General features: G+C 43.3%; 2 protein-coding genes across 3 annotated transcripts in view; both read left to right on the top strand.

The window, feature by feature from the left end:
• The first annotated feature begins 757 nt into the window (after positions 1-757).
• TM4SF18 (transmembrane 4 L six family member 18) lies at positions 758-7,443 on the top strand. The gene is made up of 5 exons (XM_060242702.1): positions 758-1,045; positions 3,292-3,381; positions 5,010-5,152; positions 6,672-6,852; positions 7,429-7,443. The coding sequence occupies exons 1-5, from the start codon at positions 872-874 to the stop codon at positions 7,441-7,443; spliced, it is 603 nt and encodes a 200-aa protein (XP_060098685.1). The 5' UTR covers positions 758-871.
• A 7,177-nt stretch (positions 7,444-14,620) lies between these two features.
• The window catches only part of CP (ceruloplasmin), a 37,146-nt gene continuing 31,107 nt past the window's right edge, over positions 14,621-20,659 (top strand). For both annotated transcript variants that reach the window (XM_060242327.1, XM_060242326.1), the window contains exon 1: positions 14,621-14,936. In XM_060242327.1, the coding sequence (XP_060098310.1) occupies positions 14,782-14,936 (155 nt within the window). In that variant the 5' untranslated portion in view covers positions 14,621-14,781. The remainder of the gene's footprint in view (positions 14,937-20,659) is intronic.

The following is a 20,659-nucleotide window of genomic DNA, read 5'->3' as shown; positions in this document are numbered from 1 at the left end:
TTAATCTTTCACATCTCCTGTCAAAAGGCCGTTGCTTAGCAACCAGTTAGAAAATATTCCCTTTCAGAATCACATCCAGTTCCATCCCATCCTCCTAAGTTTGTTCCTATATGTTTATAGTTAAAAATGCTTTAATTTTTTTTCTCTTCTTCCAGTGCCTTGGCTGTAACTAGAACTGGCCCTTTCCCTCTGCAACTGCTTTTAAATTTTAAAAAATAGAAGACTACAACTTGAGAACTTCACTGGCCTTTGGCCTAACCTACCTCACAGAGTTGTTTTGAGGATCAAATGTACAAGCAGAGAACAATGCATGTCACTCTTAGCACCTTAGAGGAAGTGCAAGATGAAAACACACCAAGTAAAATGAATAATAAATCCTAATCACCGGTTATATTTAGCTGGGCCCTGTATATGTACAGCTAGCCTCTGCATGTTTGGGCTAAGACGGATGATCTTTTGGGTCACAATACATTATTTCTATTGGGCACCTTTCAGTTGTGCAGGAACCAAACATTCTGCCACTGTGAGACGGTCAAACTAACCATCTGCAAGCTCCGGATGACATAATCAGATCCTGTTTTTCCTTTCAAACTCATGGATTCTTCCTAACATGGAATGAGTAAAGTCAGCCAGGAATTTTCTTAAGAGGTGAAATGCCTCAGAGGAACACCCCCTCCCCCATCTTTCAAGGACAGGACAAGAACTTCACCACAGTCATTTGTCTTTTGTTCTATTACCAGCAATGTCTTCCTTCAGCAGCTCCTGAAAAACAGTCCTTGAATGTGCAAAATGACTCATTGGAAGCAAGAAACTGGTAGCATTTGATAGAAACTGAAAGCAAAGTGGCCTCCATCTTCTCTGGCTCACTGAGATGGGGTTACAGAAGTTTGGGGGTTGTTTAAGCTGCCTTTTAATACCCCTCGCACTTTGGAGCATTGTTATAAATGTCCTATTATATTTTCCTGATGGGAAAACATGGTATGCCTTCAGCAACAATCTCAACTATGTGTGGCATTTTGAAGGAATCTGTTTCTCTGGCATTATGGTAAGTGTATGGCTTCTGTGGTTTATTGCTTCTAGTTATCCCTGCAGCAAGGTGTTATGATGGTCCGATCTTGCAGTTTAAGAAACAGGAGGTAACAGGAATAGCAAAGAAGAAATGCTTGATTTCAGAGGCAATAAAATCAAGTTGGTGGGGGAAGATTTTTTAGTGTTGGCCTTATCATCTATACTTCTCTCCAGCTTAAAACTATAACATGCAACCGTGTTTACTCTAGATTGTACTATATATATAGCCTAGATTGTGCTATAAATGTGTTTGTTTGGTTTGCAATCTTGGAGTCATGAGCATTCTCACTAACTCATGCAAGCAATTGTACCAACCACAGTGGCAGTGCCATTCTAAGCGGAGTTACAACTATCTAAATCCATACATATTCTGACTTTTTTAAAAGTTATTACTTCATATGTTGCTGAGTCCTGACATTGGAACAGATTGCAAGGCTAACCGAGTGGTGTGAAAAATAACTAACAATGAAATTGCTGAGCAGACAGGTTAAAACGGATAAAAGGAAGTACTTCTTCACCCAAAGGGTGATTAACATGTGGAATTCACTGCCACAGGATGTGGTGGCGGCCACAAGCATGGCCACCTTCAAGAGGGGTTTAGATAAAAATATGGAGCAGAGGTCCATCAGTGGCTATTAGCCACAGTGTGTGTGTGTGTCTATATATATATATATATATATAAATTTTGGCCACTGTGTGACACAGAGTGTTGGACTGGATGGGCCATTGGCCTGATCTAACATGGCTTCTCTTATGTTCTTAACACAGTGTCCCCTTTTTAGTGTTCAATTTTGTTTTTTGCTAGAGTTGTAAAACATACTATTAGCTAATAACATACAAGAAGTACTAATAGCTTGCAGTGGGGTGTGGGGAGTGGTATAAGCAATCTACAACAATTGCTAAACTAAAATTACTAGGAAGCCCAAGACCCATGTATATTCTAAGGAAACCCAAGCAGTCTTCCCCAAATGTGCTGAAAAGGGCAACTAAAATGATTAAAGGGTTAGAACACTTTCCCTATGAAGAAAGGTTAAAATGCTTGGGGCTCTTTAGCTTGAAGAAACATCGACTGAAGGGTGACATGATAAGAGATTTACAAGATTATGCATGGGATAGAGAACGTAGAGAAAGAAGTACTTTTCTCCCTTTCTCACAACATGAGACCTTGTGGACATTCAATGAAATTGCTGAGCAGTCAGGTTGGAACAGATAAAAGGAAGTACTTCTTCACCCAAAGGGTGATTAACACATGGAATTCACTGCCACAGAACGTGGTGGCAGCTATGAACATAGACAGCTTCAAGAGGGGATTGGATAAACATATGGAACAGAGGTTCATCAGTGGCTATTAGCCACAGCGTATTGTTGGGACTCTCTGTCTGCAGCAGTGATGCTCTGTATTCTTGCTGCTTTGAGGGGGGGGCAATGGGAGGGCTTCTAGTGTCCTGGCCCCACTGATGGACCTCCTGATGGCACCTGGGGTTTATTTTTGCCACTGTGTGACCTAGTGTTGGACTGGATGGGCTATTGGCCTGATCCAACATGGTTTCTCTTATGTTCTTATTTCTCAGTGGATGAAACAGCTTATACAATTGTGCATGCATTAGAATCCCTGCAATCACAGAGATGTATTCCCCTCCTTAAAGTGAGCCAGTTGACATGAGATATTATGCCATTTTGAATCCTACGTCTGCTGATGAGAAGTGGTCTGAGGATATCTCTGTGTAAAGAGTGGACCCATCTTTACAGTCTTTATGGGATTCTTTTAAAATGATAATGTTCATACCTTAGAACATTGTTTCTGCTCTTTTTCTTCACAGAGAGGGAGGGATAGTTATGCTATTTCAATTTGGGGGAAATTTAAACCAGTTGTAGTATGCAGCACAAGAACTGAAATATTTGTGCCCGTTTTCTTTTGGTTTATGATTATGGAATGAGGTCATCACATGATTGCAATGTAAAAAGGTTATACAATGAAGTACATGCATTAACTTAATTAATTATCAGATGGCAGTGTGTGTAGTATAGCCAGGAGATATTATCTGGCAGCCAGAAATTCTAGCTCTTATAGTATTTTGCACCACGTATTTATTAATGAATCATGCTTGTGCCATACCTTTGAACAGCGGCACAATTCTGTTCTGTACGGATCATCAGAAGGAAATCTGATCAGAGTTTAACATTATCCAACTATTAATAAAACCACCACCCCTGCCCTTCCAGATGCTTCTGCTAGCAGCACTTCTGATCATTTTGGATCAAGAAATTTTCCCTCGGTGCTGCCAGAGTGAAAGCTGCACCAAAACATACAGGGTGAGTCATTTCTTTTTGCATACAGTGAACTGATACTGAGACCCGGCACTGCCCTTCTGACCTCGTGTGTTGCTGGTTCCTTCCTTGTTTTTGGAGAGGGGGGGGGAGAGAATATTTATCTCAACAGCTAATCTTAGAGGGGGGAAACAGGATGACTTGCTACCCTTGCTCTCCAATAGACGGAAACTTTTTGTCTTTTGCATGTGACATTATCAACAGAGATGCTCTGGGAACCTTGCCAACTTCTTCTAATACCCCATTCCTGCAAGATGGGCCTTTTTCTCAGCCACAGTCCTAGGAGTAAGCAATGAGATGGAAGATTTACACAGTGCACATCAGAGATGGAAGATTTACATAGTGCACACCCTATGTTTCAACAAATAACCGTATGGCTCAGTCATAAATCTTGAGATCCTCACATCCACCAGAGCAAGTTCTAGGGCTTTTTTGGTAGCAGGAACTCCTTCACATATTAGGCCACACAACTGTGATGTAGCCAATCCTCCAAGAGTTTACAGGGCTCTTATTCCAGAGCCTACTGTAAGCTCTAGGAGGATTGGCTACATCAAGGGTGTGTGGCTTAATATGCAAAGGAGTTCCTGCTACAAAAAAACCCCTGTCAGATGATGATCCACATGGTTGTTGCATGATCCACGTGAATACATATGAAGCCTTACTTTGAATCAGACCATTGGTCTGTCAAGGTCAGTATTGTCTACTCAGACTGGCAAGGCCTCACCAGAGTCTCAGGCAGAAGAGTTTCACATCAGCTGCTTGTTGATCTTTTTAACTGGAGATGCTGAGAACTGAACTTGGGACCTTCTGCATCTACACTACTAAGGACTCAATTAGATGGAGATGTTGCTGCCAATATTAGGCTGGGATTGTCTTCTTTCAGAAATGGTAACCCAGCTGGGCAGATACCCAGGCAATCTTCCTCTAGCTGAACAGGCTACAGAATGGCATGTGTGGAGGAGACAAGAGCCACTGCAGCAGTGGAGGTGAGGGATGATGCTTGCTGACCCCTCACCTCTGCTGCCACCAGGGCTCCTGACTCCTCCCTGCATTATTTTCAAGCTTCTTTAGCCAGGGGGAGATTGCCAGGGTCTCTGCCCAGTGACAGCACCCTCAGGTTGGTTTTCAGGATTGGACCTCCTTTTGAAAGAAGATAATCTCAGCCTCAAAATGCTGGCAGCATCCCAGTGTCCACATGGTGAACACTGTCACTTCTAGCTAAGACCTGAGCCACAGCCACATGCCTCACAGTTAGGGCCAAATTATGGTGGAGTTTCATGACTGGAACTACCAATGTTTGGTCCAAAAATAAGCCTGGAGGTTGGCAACCTTGGGTAGTGGCATCATTTTAGATTTTTTTTGTTTGTTTGTAATTTTTAAAAATGCTTCAGGGCTCTTGAAAGTGGGGCAAGGGGAGAGAAAGAAGAGACTCTCATTCCTCCCATGCCACTGTCTCCAGCAGGAACGGCATTTTGGAAAGCTAAAAAACAAACTCTAAAATAAGGCACATCTCTGTGGTAAACTTGAGGATGCAATACTGTCTAGTTTGATGTGAATGAAACAGAATTCCCATACCCTCATTTTGATAACTCTGTGCTCTCTCTTAAACACAGAGCGTCATTTCAGTGGTGCTTTCGTTGCTGGGAATTGCTTTCTCTGGCTACAGCCTCATCATATCAGCCTTGGGCTTAGTGCAGGGCCCATACTGCAAAACCCCAGCTGGCTGGGAATATATTTTCAAAGACACTGCAGGCAGGTAAGAAACATGATTAGCCAAATATTCTGTGGGCATCCTCCTATCTTTAGCTTTGGGTTTGACCAACTCACTTTATTCACTTTATTAAACCTGTGGTTTTTGATGCTCACAACAGCTACCCTTTGTCTCTTCCCCCACTTCTGTAGGTCCTGCATTCAACCAATTTCCTTCCATTTTCCTATGTCCCATCCAAGTTGTTACCGTGGCCAGTCTGCTTAAATTCCAAGCTCTGACAAGTTTTGGCTAGTCTGGGCTATTCCAGCAGCTAATCCTGTCTATACAGGATAATGGGCTCATTGTCCACAGCCTAGTGTTTGTCACCTTTCCAGGTGCCTGGTCTTTCCTAGGTTTTCAAGTGTGTACTTGTTGCCTGCTGACCTGAGTAGAAGATTACAGTACAAGTGGGAAAAATCTCCCATCTGCGGTTAAAGCATTGTGCTTCACCCTTGAAAACCAGGCAATCTCTCTGTCTGTCTGTCTGATCCCTGTAGCCTGGAAATAAGTTCTGGTTCCTGGCCCTACCTGGAGGTTGGCAGTCCCACATTTTATCCCACCCTGTGTCTGAGGGGCTCAGAGTTACATACATACGTCTCACCTCCTACATTTTATCTTTGTATCAGCCTTGTGAGGTAGGTTTGACTGAGAGATAGTAACTGGGCCAAGGTTACCCAGTGAGCTGTGTGGTTTAGTGGGGATTTGAACTTTGATCTCCCAAACTCTAATTCAGTGCTTCTGTCTATTTTTCAAAATTACTTCCCTCGCTTTCCTCCCACTGTGGATGGAAAGGGACAGATTTGGAGTGAAAAAGTCTCTAGAAAGGAAAAGGTTCATCACCTTCTCTTCCCAGTTTCCCAGGGGCCTCTGCTGAATCTTGCCGTTTCAAAAGCTGCTTCCTGAACCAAAAAATCAAACCCAAAAAAGTACAGTTCCAGGATTTTAGGGCTAGCATGTCTGACACTTGTCCCTCCCCCACAGAACCACTAAAGTCAGGAGAGAGAGGAGAGAAGGGTGCAATACAAATGCTTTCTTTATGTGTTTGAACATTTTTACCTAACTTTGTCTCCTGTACTGAGGACTCAGAGCTGCTTATACCAAAATATACGAAGCAAATCTATGGCTTAAACAGGCATAGAAACAGGCACTGAAGGCACTCTGCCAGCAGACAGTAGAATATAAAGTTGCCCCTAGCTTATGCTAGCTCTAGCAGTATGGTTCACGCAGGCCAGGTCACAGTCTGTGAGCCAAGTGCCCTTTGGCCCTTTCCCTTTAGCTCATGCCCAAGGCTTGCAGCTGGGATAAATTACTGTACCTGCTTTGTTCGGTTTGGGGGTTGGGTTGAAATGCAGCCCTGTCATCTGCAGCAATGACCTTGGAGAAGGGATGGGGTGATAGGGAGCAGCGTGGAAAATCTGAATGGGAAATAGGGTTGTGTAAAGAATTGGATCTCTGTTACCTATCAGCCTGCTAGACCTTTAGCTGTTTTACTTCTAATTTCTTTATGCTTTTGTTTCTCCGATAGCTACCTCATGGATCACACTACCTGGGCTGAATGCTCAGAGCCAGCTCATGTAGTAGAGTGGAACATCATTTTGTTTTCTGTTCTGATCGTTCTCTGTGGCCTTCAGATGCTGATTTGCTTTCTGAAAGTGATCGCAGAGTTAAAGAGGATACTGTGTGGAACTTATCCTGTCTTTATTCAGGTAACAGCTACATTCTCATTTTGGGGGAAAAACACTTGTTCAAGCCTTAGCCATCTGTCTGATATTGTTCTTTTCCCCACACAATAATTTCTGAACTCTGTCTTCCATTCTCCTGCCCACATAATGAGTGCTATTCTGCATAGGTGCAACCATCAAAGGATCTGTTAGTGATCTCCTCAACTCTGCCCATGTCCATGCTATAATATTAGGAGATTTATAATCAGGGGTCATTTTGTAGAAAAATAGGTGGTGGAGCTAATCCAGGGATTGTTATGCAGCTGTAATACTATTCAATTGACAAGGAGGAGGAACGCTCAGAAGGAGGAGGAGGAACGCTCAGAAAGCTGCGCTCCTGTGAGCTCCCACTGAATCTGAGGCCTGTTTATAATGAATACTAGTAATGTTCCACATGTTCCCCTAACATTGATAAACTTGGGAATGGATTCTGCTCAGCTGCAGAGGTGTAGATTTATTGCATTTAAGTGCCAGATTCAAGAACTTGTGAAAGATTCATACATCTCAACTCCTGTGAATTACAAATAAAACTCTCTGGTCTTTTTATCTCCTTTTCTATAGCCTGGGTTGATCTGACAGTCACAAGGAAAGACTCATCAAGTCCTGCCAAGAGACCACTAAATTTCTCATCATTATGTCTTTTATTTTTTTTTAAAAAGGGCTTCTGATTCCATTCCACATTGACTTATTTCTTTTGAGTCACACAGAAAGTAATGTCCATATTTTGCAACTCACAATGATCCACATCATTCTTTAAAAAAAACTAAAAGTAAAGGTAGTCCCCTGTGTTAACACCAGTTGTTTCTGACTCTGGGGTGACATTGCATCATGACGTTTTCAGTGGTTTACAAGAATCACAAGAAAGGGAAAGGACAGAAACAGGGAGCGAACCACCCCCACAGATAACACACAAAAAAATTCCACATCATTCTAAGCAAGTGCAATTTTTTTGTGTTATCTGTGGGGTGGTTCGCTCCCTATTTCTGTCCTTTTCCTTTCTTGTGATTCTTGTCTATTTAAACTTTGAACCCTCAGGGCAGGGATCTCTAGTACTGGTATGTTAAAAAGCACCCATGCCACAGATGGGCAACCCGAGAATTTGTGCTGAATGGTGGCATGGCCTCCTGTTTTGGACAGCATGACAGTTCTCTTGCTGAACCCCCAAATTGGGGTGTTGTGTTCAACAGGGCTGCAGGAAATAGGATCTGCCTGGCACTCCCAGGAGTTTCTGAGGGTAGGGGCTGGTGGGGGAAAGGAGCAGTACACATGTTTCCAGGTGATTGCCCTGAAGTGATGTCACAGACCCTGATCTGAAAAACTACCCAATCTCTATGGTAAAGGCCATTGAGATTGTGAGAAATCACCTCTCAGACTGATTCCCCACTAGCCTTGTTGTGGTCTCACGCTCCTCTTCTGTGTGGGGCTTCCATCCTATTTTGCACAAGCTGCCCTGGGGATGCAACTCACTCTACCTCTTTCACGCAGCAAGCAGAAACTGGTTCTTAGAGAATCTTGCTTGCTGTATGAAAGAGGTGGAGCGAGTTGCAGCCCCGGGGCAGCTTGAGTGAAATTGGAAGGAAGCCCTGTGGAGAAGAGGAGCATGAGACTGGGACAAGGTTAGTGGGGAATTGATTCCAAAGTCTCTTGCCTTGAAAACCCTATGGGGGCTGCCATAATTGGGGAGGGAGGGAGGAATAAATACATAAATAAATAATATGTTATGAGCATTGGGATGCTCTGTCCTTTAACAACATCCTAAAAATTAACCTTTTCACAGTGATACTTAAAACAAATACCAATGGCACATATAACTAAGGTTATCTCAACACCTGCAGCCCTATAAAAGAGTCTTGTGGTTTTGGAATCTTGTGTCTATGCTATGGGCTTGACTTTAAATGGCACAAATGGGGAGTGGGGCAGAGCCCATAACAAACGAGAGGTAATGATTGTGGATGTTTCCATGAAAGGCCTTAATAGTTATCTAATGGCTCTATCTAAGCATTCACCTGAGCTTAGGAAATGGAGCAGAAGTTGGACAGGTGTTTTTCTCTGTGAAAGGAACAGAGCAGTTAGATTTTGGAAGGGACAGAGAAGGGGACAGTCACTGAGTGAAGTTAGCTGAAGTCACTTGGGGGGTGCAGGCTGTCTCCTTTTGTGGGAACAGGTGTGGGGTAGCAGAGCTGCAGTCCCCTTCATACAGGCAAGTGCTGTGACCGGAGAATGCCCCCCTCATTGTTTGCGATGCCAATGACCGACATGCCACTCCACAAGCGGGTAGGCGAGGGACTGAATGAAGCAGAGGAGCTCTTTGGCTGACCTGTCAGCTGACATGACTGGGAATCATCTAAAGCAAAAATCCCCTGACATTGCTCAACCTCCACCCATGAATAGCTGCTTTGTGTCCAAAGAAACCAAATCAACAGGAAGAGTTTCTGCTCAAATTTAAATTAGAGCAAAGCAGAGAATAGGGGCTTATCTCGACAGGCACATGGAGCTTGATGAAGAAGACCTGAATGTGAAGTTTGTAAGAATCATTTGCAGCAAATAATTGAATATTCAAAGCAAAAACCCTGTTTCAGGAATTGATTATAAAACAAAACTGTGGAAAGAGTGTGTAAGTCTTTTCTTTTCTTCCTCACAGCCAGCCAGTTCATTTACTTTACATGCTGACAATACAAGGACACAAATTTAGAAGGTATTGAAAGATGATGCAGTGCAGGGCTTTTTTTTAAAGAAAAGGCCCAGCAGGAACTCATTTGCATATTAGGCCACACCCCCAACACAAAGCCAGCTGCGTTCCTGTGTGTTCCTGTTCAAAAAAGCCCTGATGCAGCATAGTATGAAGGAATGTTTTTGTTTGATCAGAATATTGTGGCCTGAGAGATTCCTGCCTTAATGCCATTCCCTGACTAATGTGAGAGACGAGTGATACAATATAAAACAGTAATTCACTGTGTATTTTCATTGGACGCTGATGCAGACTTATTTGTTTATTTAGCACGTTCCCCCCCCACACCCTTGCAGGAAGCTGCAAGTGGCATGTTTCTCTTCTTCCTTTTATTCTCACAAAAACTCTGTGAGGTATGTTAAGTCGCCCAGCAAGCTTCCATGGCAGTGAGCTTAAAACCTGGCTCTTCAAGACCCTGACATTCTAATCACTATAGGATATTCTACATATTTATATTGTCACTGAGCCAAACTACAAGTTATGCTTTTCTTTGTGCCAAACTAGATATTTTTTAATGAGTCAGGTCTGTGTCTAGAATAATATCAAAGACCAAATTTGGCAAAATGGGGCAAATTATACTTCTGGGGCTGTTTCAGATTGGGAAAATAGCAAGGGAAGGAGGGCTGAAGCCCCACCTTCCATGCTGCGATCCCAAAAGATTTTGCCTAGGATCTGGGAGATGCTGGATGGAATTTCCACTATGCTATGGAAGCTTGCTGGATGACCTTGGGCCAATCTCTCTTTCTCTAACCTACTAATACCTAGAAGACTCCCCCCATATGGGTACCTCCAAAGTTGTTATCCTCCAGGGCTTTTTTTGTAGCAGGAACTCCTTTGCACATTAGTCCACACACCCCTAATGTAGCCAATTCTCCAAGAGTTTACAGGGCTCTTAGTACAGGGCCTAATGAAAGTTCCAGAAGGATTGGCTACATCAGGGCTGTGTGACCTCATATGCAAAGGAGTTCCTGCTACAAAAAAAACAGAAGCCTTGTTATCTTCTAAAGGTCTTCTGGCCAGAGACTTGGATAAAATATCCAGCTTGATATTACTGAAACTGACAGGAGAGGCCTGGAGAGGAGGCAGCTGAGAGGTGATATGATCACCATCTTCAAGTACTTGAAGGGCTGCCATATAGAGGATGGTGTGAAATTGTTTTCTGTGGCCCCAGAAGGTAGGACCAGAACCAATGGGCTGAAATTATACGTTTCCAGCTCAACATTAGGAAGAACTTCCTGACCGTTAGAGCGATTCCTCAGTGGAACAGGCTTCCTTGGGAGGTGGTGGGCTCTCCTTCTTTGGAGGTTTTTAAACAGAGGCTAGATGGCCATCTGACAGCGATGAAGATCCTTACCGTTTTCGCACACAGCTTACCTCACAGTCACAATCCTGTTCCCTCTGCAGCATCTGTCGGATTTCCCACTATCTGCGCTGGAGTTACAGGAAGTGCCATGGCTTTTGCGTAGCAAACATAAACTGGATTTTAGCAGTTTATGTTTCCTATGCAAAAGCTGCGGCACTTCCTGTAACTTCGGCGCAGATGGTGGGAAATCTGACCAGACGCTGCGGAGGGAACAGGATTGTGACTGTGAGGTAAGCTGTGTGTGAAAATGGTCCCTATGAATTTGGGGTAGGTATTTGTGAGTTTCCTGCATTGTGTAGGGGGTTGGACTAGATGACCCTGGAGGTCCCTTCCAACTCTATGATTCTATGATTCTAGGAGTTGCCCTGGACACTCAAAAAAGAAATTCCTGCTGGAATGCTTTATGAGGTACATCTTTTATTTCAAGACTCTAGTTCTCCCTCGTGCCCTGGTTGTGAACAATGGACTCAAGCTTGCAGGACAATAAACAAGCCTCCCAACCTGGCCAAACTTCCACCATGCCCCAACCTCAACATAACCCAAATATCTGAGCCATCTTTGCCAAACTGGTAGGTAACCTAATCACTCCACCTTAGTCATACCACAGCATGTAATATACGGCATACTAAAGTGCATAGCATGCCCGCATTTGGAACCCCTTCACTTGTCTAAATTTGAAATCTTGACAATAAGAACCAAAAAACCCTCCCTAAACCCCACTTTCCTGTGGCTCCACCCTCAAAATCTCCAGTTATTTCTCGACCCAGAGCTGGCAATGCTAACCAGAGGTAGTATTCCTCTTGCCGGGGAGCACAGGCAGGATGATGTTGTTGCAGTCTTCCTGCCTGTGGACTTCCTAGAGGTAGCTGGTTGGCCACGGTGTTAACAGAAATCTCAGAAGGGCCTTTGGTTTGATCCAGCATAACTGTTCTTATGTTCTTAATCAGGGCACAGGAACTCCTTTGCATATTAGGCCACACACCCCTGAAGTAGCCAATCCTCCTAGAGCTTACAAAGCTCTTAGTACAGGGCCTTCTATAAACTCCAGGAGGATTGGCTACATCAGGGGTGTGTGGCCTAATATGCAAATAAGTTCCTGCTACAAAAAAGCCCATCTTAATCAACTTTCTTCACTGTGCAACTTTCACACCCATGCATAGCAATGGGGAATACTATAGTATGAATCATCTTGATCATAGGTACCAGTGTCACATACTTACACTGAAGGGCCTTTTCTAGTTTCTTCATGGCTGCCCTTCCCAGGCTCAGTCTTCTTCTGATTTCTTGGTTGCAGTCTCCCTTTTGGTAGATGATGGAGCCAAGGAACAGAAAATCTTTTAACAACTTTAAGGGTGACAATGGAAAACCAGATATGAGTCCAGCAGCACTTAGAGACCAACAAGATTTATGGGGTATAAGCTTTCAAAAGGGAAAGCTCCCTTCGTATCTGGCAAAGGGAGCTTTCACTCACAAAAGTTCCTGTCTCCCAAATTTTATTGGTCTCTAAGGTGCCACTAGACTTGAATCTGTTCTGTTGCAGACCCACACTGCTACTCTTTGAAATTGTCTTAATGAAGAAACTGAAACTGAAATGTCAGGCTTTTGCCTTCCTGATATATTTGCCAACCTCTAGGTGGCACTGGGCGATCTCCTGCTATTACAATTGATATCCAGATGACCAAGATTGGTTCCTCTGGAGAAAATGGCTGCTTTGGAAGATGGATTGTATAGCATTGTACCCCAATGAGGTCTGCCATCCTCCCCAAGTTCCACTCCCAAAATATCCTGGTATTTTCCAAGCCAGAGCTGGCAACATTAACAGACCCGTATGCATACACATTCCTATTCACACCAGAGCATCAAGCTCTGAGAAGCATTCAGCTTAGGGTGGCCAGCTCCAGGTAGAGAAATATCTGGCAACTTTGGAGGGTGGACCCTGAGGAGGGCAGGGCTTGGGAGGCAGATACAATGTGGTATGATACCATACAGTCTACCTTCCAAAGCAGCCAATTTCTCCAGGTGAACTGATCTGTGTCACCTGGAGACAAGTTATAGTAGTGGGAGCTCTTCAGCCTTCATTTCAAAGCTGGCAAACCTGTGGCTTGAACTTGCTTTCCTTTTTCTTGTTAAAAACTTTTCACATTCTACCAACAGCCATGTACAGACATTCTTGATAACAACCCCTGAAATGGTATTAGCCAACCCAAATCATAACCCTAACCTTAAGAGCCAATAAACTGTCATGATTTCCATAGGCTCTAATGAAGAAGGCAAAATCCTTTTTTAAAAATCCCATCCCTACGATGCTTTTCTGAATGATATGTAAGCTACTTTTAACCAAAACTTAACACTTAACATTAAAAATAAGAGTAACCCAAACATAAGTGAAACTCCAACTGTAACCCTAACCCGAAGGGACCATTGAATGTAGTGACTCCCATAGGATATAATGGAACAGGGAAAAACATCAATTTATTTCCCCATCCCTATTTTGCTTTGCTGAATTTTATGTAAATGGTATGTAAACTACTTTTAACCTAACTCAAACACTAATTATAACTTTAACCTCAACCCAAATGTAACCCTGTGTGTAACCCTACCCCTACCCCTAAGGGCCCATTGACTGTTGAGATTATCATGGAGCAGGGAAAAACATCCAAAAAATCTTCCAATCCCTACTATGCTTTTTTGATTGATATACAAGCTACTTTTAATGTAACTGTAATACTAAAAATGAGTGTAATCCAAACCTAAGTGTAACCCTTACTGTAACCCTAACCCTAACCCTAACCCTAGGGGCCCACTGAATGTAATTCCTCCCATAAGCTATAATGGAGGTGAAAAAAACATTAAATTTTCCCCACATCCCTATTATGCTTTTGTGAATGATATGTAAACTACTTTTAACCTAACCCTAACACTAACAATATCCTCAACACCAACCCAAGTGTAATCCAAATATGGTAACCCTAACCCTAACCCTAAGGGTCCATTGACTGTCATGATTACCATGTAATAAATAAATAATAATAATGTAATAAATAAATAATAAATAATGTAATGAATAAATAATAAATAAATAAATAATGGAGAAGGAAAAACTTCAAAAAAATTTCCTATCCAATTTTTTCCATCCCTACTATGCTTTTCCGCATGTTATGTAAGCTACTTTTAACCAAACCCTAACACTAACAATGAGTGTAACCCCAACCTAAGTGTAACCCTAATCCAAACTGTAACCCTAACCCTAAGGGCCCGTTGAATGTAGTGATTCCTATAGGCTATAATGGAGCATGGAAAAACATTTTAAAAAATTCCTTCCCCTATTATGTGCCAAAAAGGGATCCAGGTGATTGGCAGTCATACTTTTCTGATGGCTAGTAGCTAAAATTATTATTATTATTATTTTTCTCTGAATGACCTCATAGTTGCCAGAAAAAGTGGAGCATATTGTGAAATGTTGGAGATTTCAGTTGCACCAGTTCCAAGGTACAAGCTGGTCACTGCCTTCCCACTGGGAAATGTCAAATATTTGCACCTGAATAAGGACTCTTTAACCTTTAATCCTCTGGATTTTGCAAATTTCCCAAACACACACAGTGAAATCTGAAACCTGACAGGCATTTGAAGGAGATTAAGAGAAATCAAAAGAGAACAGTTTTGTTAGTGTGCTGCCTGATTTACTGGCATCAGACGGGGCTGTGTTTGTTTTCAGGAGCATTGTGCAAGGCTTTTTTTTTTTGTACAGGCAAGGGAGGAAATACTGATGTTATAAAGGGAACATGCATTTTTTTGATTCCATTGCACTAAAAAGGACTAGAAAATGAAGTTCCTCTTACTAAATTGCTTGCTAGCTTGCTGCTTCTCAAGAGCCCAAGCAGAAAATAGAGTCTACTACATTGGGATTACAGAAACTGCTTGGAATTATGCACCCGGAACGAAGAACATAATATCAGGGAAGCTCTTTTCAGAAGATGAGTAAGTCATAATATTGTTTCACTAACTGTACTGCAAATAAGCTTTTGTGCTGCAGCAGAAACTCTTCAGCTCTCTTGATTTCAATGGGTTTTCAATCAAACCTTTATTCCCATATGACCGAGTGCAAAGGATTATATCCAGTTCCTGTGAAAGGCACAATTTCAGATGCAGTAGCTGTGTTAGTTTGTAGCAGCAAAGTAAACAGGAGTCCAGAGAAATTTCAAAGTTAACAAAGTATATTCCAGCAAAGGTTTTGTGAATCAGAGCTCATTTCAGCAAATGCATGAGGTTCATTTATAAGTCAATAGAAAGCAGAAGAGATGCTACAAAGAGCAACCAGTTTAAAACAGTGTCAAAAGTAATCAATCCATTTGGAGTGGATGTAGAAAATGGAATTTCAAGAGTTATGCCCCCCCCCTTTTTTGTAGCAAATTTGCAACCAGATACAGAATCAGCAGTTCCAAATGGATGTTTGTGCAGTTCAAAAATGTTGTCAAGGTTTTGAAGATGTCTGTTGGTGTAAATAGTGACCAATAACAATATGAAAAAAAAAATCAGGCTCCTTTAAAATAACAGATCCTGATCAAGTATAGCCATTTCTCCTCCCGTGCCAACAATCCTCACTGCAGACTCCACAGGAATGTTGTAGTAGCATGAATTATAATCAACGGGCATGAATTATAATCACATACCATTGTACAGTTCCATGCTTTCCTTTTAAAAGCCCTTGCTGTGCCTACCAATATTCTGCCTTGTACAGCAGTATCAAAGACACAGAAGAATCCTGATCATTTACTTTTGCCCCTGCTTTCTCCCTCATGAACCTCCTATTAAGCTGAGGTCATCTGGAGAAACCTTGTAAGGTATTTGCCTGCTGCCAGATGACTATGCTAAACAAGATCTTCTTGGTGGTAGTACCAAAGATACCAGCAAAGCTTGTTTGGCTCCGTATTTTACTTTTTTTTGGAGAGGATGTTTGGGAACAGAGAGTCACTGCAATGGCATTGCACAAGGTCATGATGTCATTTCTGGCTGTTACAGCAAATGATGTCACTGTCTCATGGGACACTTTCGGAGTCACTCTGGTAAAATCATAAGAGTTTTGGGTGAATTCTATAGTATTTTACAGCATGGTGATGTCACCTCTTTTTACATGGCTGGAAATGATGTTGTGACTTCACATGATGACATTCCAGCCCCTCAATTTGCCTGCCCACTGCTCGCCAGGGTGATGTTGTGTAATGGGGGCAGGAGTTCCCCATATCCTCCCTGTTAAGTGGCAACCCTACACATAGCCTGCCTGGATGACCTGGAGTCAGTCACTCTCGCTGAGCCTAACCTCTTCACAGGGCTCTTGTGAGGATAAAATAGGGAAGGGAGAACATTTCTTTGGTCCTTGGAGGATGGGTGGCAGGGGTTGAGTGAACCTCTTGAACTGTGACTGGCTGACATTGCATTAGAGAAAAGCCTCAATGAACAGGCAGCAATCCATGTTGAAGAAATGTGGACAAGGAAGTTAAAGCAAAACACTGACAAGGGGGAAATTCATTAATACTTCCTCAAAGCATATCTCAGCTGGAATGCATAAAGATACCAGAGGGTAACAGCAGGCAGGACAATCACACCTATAACAATAGAACAAAGTGAGTCCAGTGGCACCTTTAAGACCAACAGTTTTATTCGGGGTATAAGCTTTCATATGCATCCACACTTCTTCAGATACATTGAGACAGAATTCACCAACCATTACATATAGATAGTGGGTGAGGAGGGTTGTCAGGAAGGACTGAGATTGGATTAAGAGCCAAGACTGAATTAAAACAGTTTGTAAGACCTTCCTGGCAACATCCTCCTCACCTACTACCTGTATTTAATGGTTGGTGAATTCTTTTTCAATTTAGCTGAAGAAGTGTGCATGCACACGAAAGCTTATGCCCAGAATAAAACTTCATTGGTCTTAAAGGTGCCACTGGACTCAGCCCAAAGCAACCCAAAGATTTTAAAGCATAAAATGCCCTCCTGGATAGCAGTAACAATGTTATATACAAAGCATGGCTAAAGAGGATAGCCTGGGTGGTGCTGAAAGAAGACATGTAACAGACCTTCCCTGACCTTGGAGGCTGGCTGTTCTGTTCTTTCACTGAGAAATTCCAGAGGCTCTGGGTCAAATTCCTTCTTGATGCAAGTTTATTGTAAGCAGTCCAGCCACGGGTAGAGACCACATCCTCGCCCTTGTTTTAGACTGGGTGGGAAGAGGATGGCCCACGGGCAAACAAGACACAGAATTCAGGGCATTCGCATCACACAGAGAAGAACTGTCCATGCACAAGGGGTGCCTTCTCTGGGGAAGCAGGGTGGTGGTCCCCCCCACATTGCAGAAACAAGTGCTGGAAGCTCTACACAAAACACATCCGGGAATAGTGCGGATGAAGGCCCTGGCACGCAGCTATGTATGGTGGCTGGGAATGGACGAAGAGATTGAAGGGTGGGTTTGAAGGTGCCGACCCTGCCAAGAGTCCCGGCCTGATCCGCCCAGTGCCCCTGTCCATCACTGGGAGTCCAATAGGAGGCCATGGTCCTGGTTACACCTAGACTTTGCGGGGCCATATCAGGGCTAAATATTCTTTATTCTTGTAGATGCATACACCAAGTGGTTGGAAGTTATTCCCGTAGCTTCAACCTCCACTGCGGTGGTGGTCAGAGCCTTGCATAGGGTCTTTTGCATGCATGGGATTCCCGATACCCTCGTCACGGACAATGGGACTGCTTTCACCTCCCAGGAGTTCTGGGAGTTCTTGAACAGATACCTCATTCAGCACATTCGATCTGCTTCCTTCCATCCGGCCACCAACAGCCAAGCAGAGTGCATGGTGCGCATCACTAAAGAGGCCCTGGGGCGCATTGTACAGGGAGATTGGGACCACCGCCTGGCAGCCTTCCTATTTGATAACAGAATCACCCCCAACCCCGTCACTGGGTTAAGCCCTGCCGATTTACTAATGGGGAGGAAGTTGATCATGAGGCTAGACAGGCTGCATCCTGACCGGGCCACGGACCTCCGCAGTTCCCCCAAAACCAGGGAAGCCGCTAGGGGGTTCTTTCCTGGGGATCTGGTGTATGCTAAGAACTTTGCAAGTGACCTGGAGTGGTTAGCTGCCTGGGTGCTGTGGGTCCCGCTCCTATGAGGTCTTGTAGGAGGGGGGCCAGATCCTAAGGAGGCATATCCACCAGTTGCGCCGCCGCACTTTGCCAGAGGAACTGACAGAAATTGGGGGAGGGGGGAGTGGGGGAGAACTGACAGCAACACCCCCGGAAGCTACCCAGCCCATGCCGGCCGCAAAGACTATATGGGCAGAAGAGCACCACAGCGGTGGAAGTGACCCCCCTAGAGGGGGGATTCTGAAAGAGCAACAAGCGGTGGACAGTCCCCTTCCAGTGTCACCCCAGCTCGAGGAACCAGCTGCCCTGCCAGCCACGGCGGCCGCTCCAACTCTCCAAATAACCCCGAGGAGGTCGACCAGGGAACACAGGGCGCCAGCCTACTTGAAAGACTTTGTGCCCTGAGGGGGGAGGAGTGTTATGTCTTGCATTTCAGTCTTAATGTTACAACACAGCGAACGCTACAGAGGCAACCAGTGGAAGCCCACGGGTCCCTGGATGTAGCTCGCTAATACACTCCGCCAATCAAAATCTGTAGTGGGAAGTTTAACTGGCCAGGATTGGACCTAGCCAGACGGAGGGTTGTTCCGGGGTATGTATATAATTGGGACCCGGCCCGCATGTCCTCCCCTTGTGATGTACTCGCCAATAAAGTATGTTGCCTTCAACACATCTCGTCACTCAGAACATTACAGCTAGGTTTGGCTTCGGGGGCTTGATGTTTCACTTTTAACCTCTATTGAAAACTTGTTAGCTTTGGGGAATCTTAGATAGGAGGCAAAATGTCCCCCCCTCAAAAAAACAAAGTCTATCAGCAGAGAAAGACACAAAGTCTCTGTCAATAGGAAGGCTTATAATTAAATATGAATTATTTGTAGACTACAACAAGAGTCAAGGCATGCACCTTTGATTTTATTTGTGGTTTGTACAACTTTCTGGGGAAAAATATGTTAATTGAACATTTAAAGCACTGGTCTCTGAAATTATACAATCCCTGAAAATCTCCTCTTCTCCATTTTATCTTAACAACAACCAAGCCTTTTTTTGTAGCAGGAACTTCTTTGCATATTAGGCTACACCCCCCTGACGTAGCCAATCTTTCAAGAACTTACAGTAGGCCCTGTAAGAATAGCACTGTAAGCTCTTGAAGGATTGACTGCATAAGAGGGGTGTTGCACCAACTCACAACATCATTTCTGACATGAAACCAGAAGTTATGTCATTGTGGCAGTGTGATGCTCTAGGATTCACTCTCAACTCTATGGTTAAACAAATGGCTTATTCCCACACTCCCAATTCTCCTGCTGGGATGACTGCCAAACACATGAAAAATACACAAAACACTAGTAATACTTGCGGGAAAAAAGTCAAAATGTTATAACACACACACTGTTGCCAATAATTACATTAATCTGAATAACAAAAACCAAACCACCAAGTTCCAATACTATTCCAGGCTTCCAAGGAGTATGTAAAGAATGTTCAATGCTCAAGAGTAATATGAATGTCAATTCTCCAAATGTGCATAAAGTAGGTTCTCAACGGAATTTCAATTGTTATACTTCCCGTTTTGATAAATATCTTTATCAAGAGATGCACATATAAACAACTTAAGACTTACACTGAGGCTCTCAAGCTGTGTATCAAATTTACAATATTTATTTTAATGCTGCTTCTCTCTGGAGCCTTTCAGCCTCTATAACATTCACGACTCAGTGGTACATACTTCCTGCTGGGCTCTCTGAATGAAGAATGGGATACATATCTAATAGACAGGCCTGATTTCCTAAAGTTGAGATGTAGAGTTGAGGTTCAGGCTAGATAAAGCTTGGCAGACCATTGAAGTCAGCAATGAAAGCTCACAATAAGGTGATATCATCAATATGTGATTTTGGTGGATGTTCAGGGCCAGTGTGCTTTACAAAACCACCACCAGCACCATCATCATCTTGCTGTCAAGTCACAGCTGACTTATGGTAACCTCTCATGGGGTTTTCAAGTCAAAAGACTTTTAAATGTGGCTTGCCATTACCTGCCTCTGCATCGTGATGACTCTAGTGCTCCTTGGTAGTCTACCTTCCAAATACTGATCAGGACCAACTGTGCTTAGCTTCCAAAATCTGATGAGATCAGGCTAGCCTGGCCTATCCAGGTCAGGGCATCTTATTCTTTACTACAATGAAAAAGCACAGGGATGGATTCATGGAAAATATCCCACTTACACCCAGTACCTTCCTCTTGAGAGTTTACTCCTGTGCCTGGAGACTCTGAGCACAAAGCTGAACTACTGAAACTTTGGGTCAAGCCCTGAGACCCATCAGCCCTATTCTTCAGTAATTTGTGGTATGCCTCGCGTCCTTATTTAAGCATTAACTTGCTTCACAGCCTCATATCAAAGCACAGAAATCACAGTGGACAGATCACTATCTTAGACTTTTGACTTTAGGGACAGAGTTATATGTTAATTTAACAAGAATTTCTTTCCTCGAAAAATGCTTTAACTATTGAAATGGTGGCATTTTTTTTATATCTAGCTTCAAAAAGGCAAGAATTGTATAATTGTA

This window comes from Heteronotia binoei, chromosome 6 (genome assembly GCF_032191835.1).
Source record: "Heteronotia binoei isolate CCM8104 ecotype False Entrance Well chromosome 6, APGP_CSIRO_Hbin_v1, whole genome shotgun sequence".
NCBI lineage: Eukaryota > Metazoa > Chordata > Lepidosauria > Squamata > Gekkonidae > Heteronotia > Heteronotia binoei.
This window is presented reverse-complemented; position numbering and strand designations above follow the sequence as displayed.

What these genes read in the sequence shown, in the direction of transcription:
- TM4SF18 (XM_060242702.1), top strand. Translation starts at nt 872, where the DNA reads ATGGGGTTACAGAAGTTTGGGGGTTGTTTAAGCTGCCTTTTAATACCC. An exon ending in GCTGCACCAAAACATACAGG is followed by an intron (nt 3,382 to 5,009) that starts GTGAGTCATTTC and finishes TCTTAAACACAG; the next exon opens with AGCGTCATTTCAGTGGTGCT. An exon ending in TTCAAAGACACTGCAGGCAG is followed by an intron (nt 5,153 to 6,671) that starts GTAAGAAACATG and finishes TTTCTCCGATAG; the next exon opens with CTACCTCATGGATCACACTA.